Source organism: Gadus morhua, chromosome 2 (genome assembly GCF_902167405.1).
Source record: "Gadus morhua chromosome 2, gadMor3.0, whole genome shotgun sequence".
Classification (NCBI taxonomy): Eukaryota; Metazoa; Chordata; class Actinopteri; order Gadiformes; family Gadidae; genus Gadus; species Gadus morhua.
In genome coordinates this window covers 23,399,972-23,402,930 of record NC_044049.1, presented here as the reverse complement: position 1 = coordinate 23,402,930, position 2,959 = coordinate 23,399,972, and the positions used below count along the sequence as shown (strand labels likewise).

The 2,959-nt window shown below is 53.2% G+C and overlaps 1 protein-coding gene across 1 annotated transcript; it reads left to right on the top strand.

The window, feature by feature from the left end:
* Positions 1-849: 849 nt before the first annotated feature.
* LOC115557169 (craniofacial development protein 2-like) lies at positions 850-1,775 on the top strand. The gene is given in 2 exon segments (XM_030374785.1): positions 850-907; positions 1,020-1,775. Coding segments are annotated over 2 exon segments (696 nt in total). The 3' UTR covers positions 1,658-1,775.
* The last annotated feature ends 1,184 nt before the right edge of the window (positions 1,776-2,959 follow it).

The window sequence follows — 2,959 nt, the reverse complement described above, 5'->3', positions numbered from 1 at the left end:
GTAGTTAGTGCATGCTGCATGCTGCTTGCTACTCTCTGCTCTCAGCTACTGCCACCGGATAGCCTTTTGTTATCAGGGGCGAAAAGAGGAGCCGAGTGCGTAAGTCTCCTCAGTCGGTACATAGCCTCTCCACTGCCAAGATCGCGTACACGCCTCCCCGTGGCACACATGGTAACTGGTCCCTTGCAGTCCCAGGCTAAGTTGTACAGGATCTCGGAGCAGCAGTGGGCCCCAGAGACGTGGCATGCAGGCCCATGAGTGGAAATGCCCTGTTGCCCGTCAACCGCTGTCCCAGTTAGGGGTAAATAGTGAAGACCCCAGCGGCGGAGAGGGCGGAAGATGGTCTGTGTGAGAACCACCACAACGGCTGGGGAGGCGGAAGAAGACAACCCCATAGCCTAGTGGGTTAACTCAGGAGGGTACAGTGGCTAGGGGACCAAACCCAGAAAACCTGCACCTGGGGACAGGCACAGGCGGAGTCCAACTGACCGGAACACCGGCAGTCCCCTGCAACTCCTTCCAGACGAAAGTCATCACGGGTTCCCTCATATGCCACTGGAGGTCCATCTGGTAGGTGTGAAGATGATGGGAGTGAGTCTGCGCACCCACATCCTCACCTTAATCCTCACCTATGCGAAAGCTTCTTGCTTCCCCCCCCCCACCCCCAAAAGTCCTGTGGCGTTGTGGAATGGTGGTGGGTACAGGCCAAGGATTTAGCTGGGAGTATCTAGCTAAACCGTGCACACAGGCGGCAATGGAGTTATGGACGTTAAGACTGTGGGATGGAGCAGTGCGTCTTTTCGGCAGCTTACATGGCAACTGAACAGCCCCACACTGCTCACTGCTGAGATGGGGAAGGACCTAGAAAAGGTGGTCCAAACATTTTCTGCTCCCCATACTCCGGACGGTAAGCCGCAACCATCGGAGCATCCCTCCGCGCGGTCGAAAAAATAAAAGATAAAAATAAGCTTGCTTCGTGGAACGGTCGCACACCTGGACCTGGCTGGAACTCCTGACAGGCCCCACCGGAGAGGACTCTCTGTCAGAGGTTGGTGCTCGGTACACCTTCTTCTGGAAGGGGGTCCCCGAAGGCACTCGCCGTAATCATGGAGTTGGCTTTGCTGTGAAGGCTAAACTGCTGCAGCGCATTCCGGAATCCCCCGTCGGCATCAATGAACGACTGATGACATGGCGCATTCCCCTGGCAAAGGAACGCTTTGCCACCCTCATCAGTGCATATGCACCCACGCACATCAAAGAAGATTTCTACAGACCTCTTGATGCCATATTACAGAAATCCCCGGCTACGGACAGGCTCATACTCATGGGAGATTTCAATGCTAGAGTGGGCACGGCGCACCTGGTATGGAGTTAAGTCATTGGCTAGCATGGAGTGGGGAAGATGAACCACAACGGGCTCAGACTCCTCTTCATCTGTGCAGAGCAACAGCTGGTCATTACCAACACCATCTTCCAGATGAATAACAGGCTTCAGACCACCTGGCAGCACCCCCGCTCAAAACATTGGCATCTCCTTGACTATGTGATTGTCCGTCAAAAGGACAGAAAAGATGTCCTCACCACCCGTATCATGTGCGGAGCTGAGTGCTGGACTGACCACCTCATGGTCAGATCCAAACTACTCATTAGCATTTAGCCCCGTGGCCCGAGGACAGCTCCAAACAAGATACTCAACCATACAGTGCTGAACAACCCCACCACCAAAGACAACCTTCGACCTTGCTGAAAACCTCTATAAGATCCCGGAAGAATCAGCCGACTGGCCAGCTCTGCGCCAGGCTATTCATAGCGCAGCCGTAGAGGTGCTCGGCCAGTCAAGGTAACGTCACCAGGACTGGTTTGACTGTAACTCAGTTGAGGTACAGTCACTCCTAAAAACCAAGCATGAGGCCCACAAAGCTCTCCTGTCCTGCCCTGGATCTCCCACCCTTAAAGGCACCTTTCCTGCTGCAAGAACAGCAACCCAGCGAGCCCTCCGGAATATGGAGGACACCTGGTGGGTGCAAAAGGCGCAAGAGATCCATAACCTGGCAGATTGCAACAACACTCAAGGCTTTTACGATGCCATAAAAACATTGTACGGCCCCAGGAAGCGGGCGATGGCTCCAGTCTGATCAGCTGATGGGTCCACACTCTTCCAGGACTGCAACGAAATACTTGCCCGTTGGGCAAATCATTTTGAGAGTCTCCACACCAACCCTGTCGACCCACATATTCCGGATAATCTCCCAGACCTGCCGCCAACCACGCAAAAACCAAAACGCAAAAACCAGCAAGCTGTTGCAGGGCTGAAGAGCAATAAAAGCGCTTGACCGATGGAATCCCTGCAGAGGTTTTGAAAAACGGAGGATACATCCTCACGTGTCGCCTGCACCTCCTGATCCAAAACATCTGGGAACATGGGACCCTCCCACAGGACTGGAAGGATGCTAATATTGTGGTCATTTATAAACAGAAAGGAGACAGAGCAGTATGCGGCAACAGCCGCGGAATATCTCTCCTCTCCATCGCAGGGAAAGTCCTGGCCAAGATCATGCTCAGCAGATTAGTTGAGCACATCTCAGAAGGTGTGCTTCCAGTAACACAGTGTGGTTTCTGGAAGACCAGATCTACGACAGACATGGTTTTTGTCTTGAGGCAGCTGCTGGAGAAGAGCCGAGAGCATCACAAAGACCTTTACATAGCCTTCATCGACCTCAGCAAAGCTTTTGACACAGTCAACTGTGAGTTGCTCTGTAAATACCTCTGCAAACAGCTGCATGACGGGATGCAAGCCAGAGAGAGCTCAGGAGAACTCCAGTCAGAGTTTTTCAAGGTAAACGTTGGGGTGAAGCAAGGCTGTGTCTTGGCTCCGGTGCTCTTTAACATTCTCCTCTCTGCCATCACCTGCCTCTCTCACAGTGTCATTGGACATGGAGACAGTGTCCATGTGGAATAC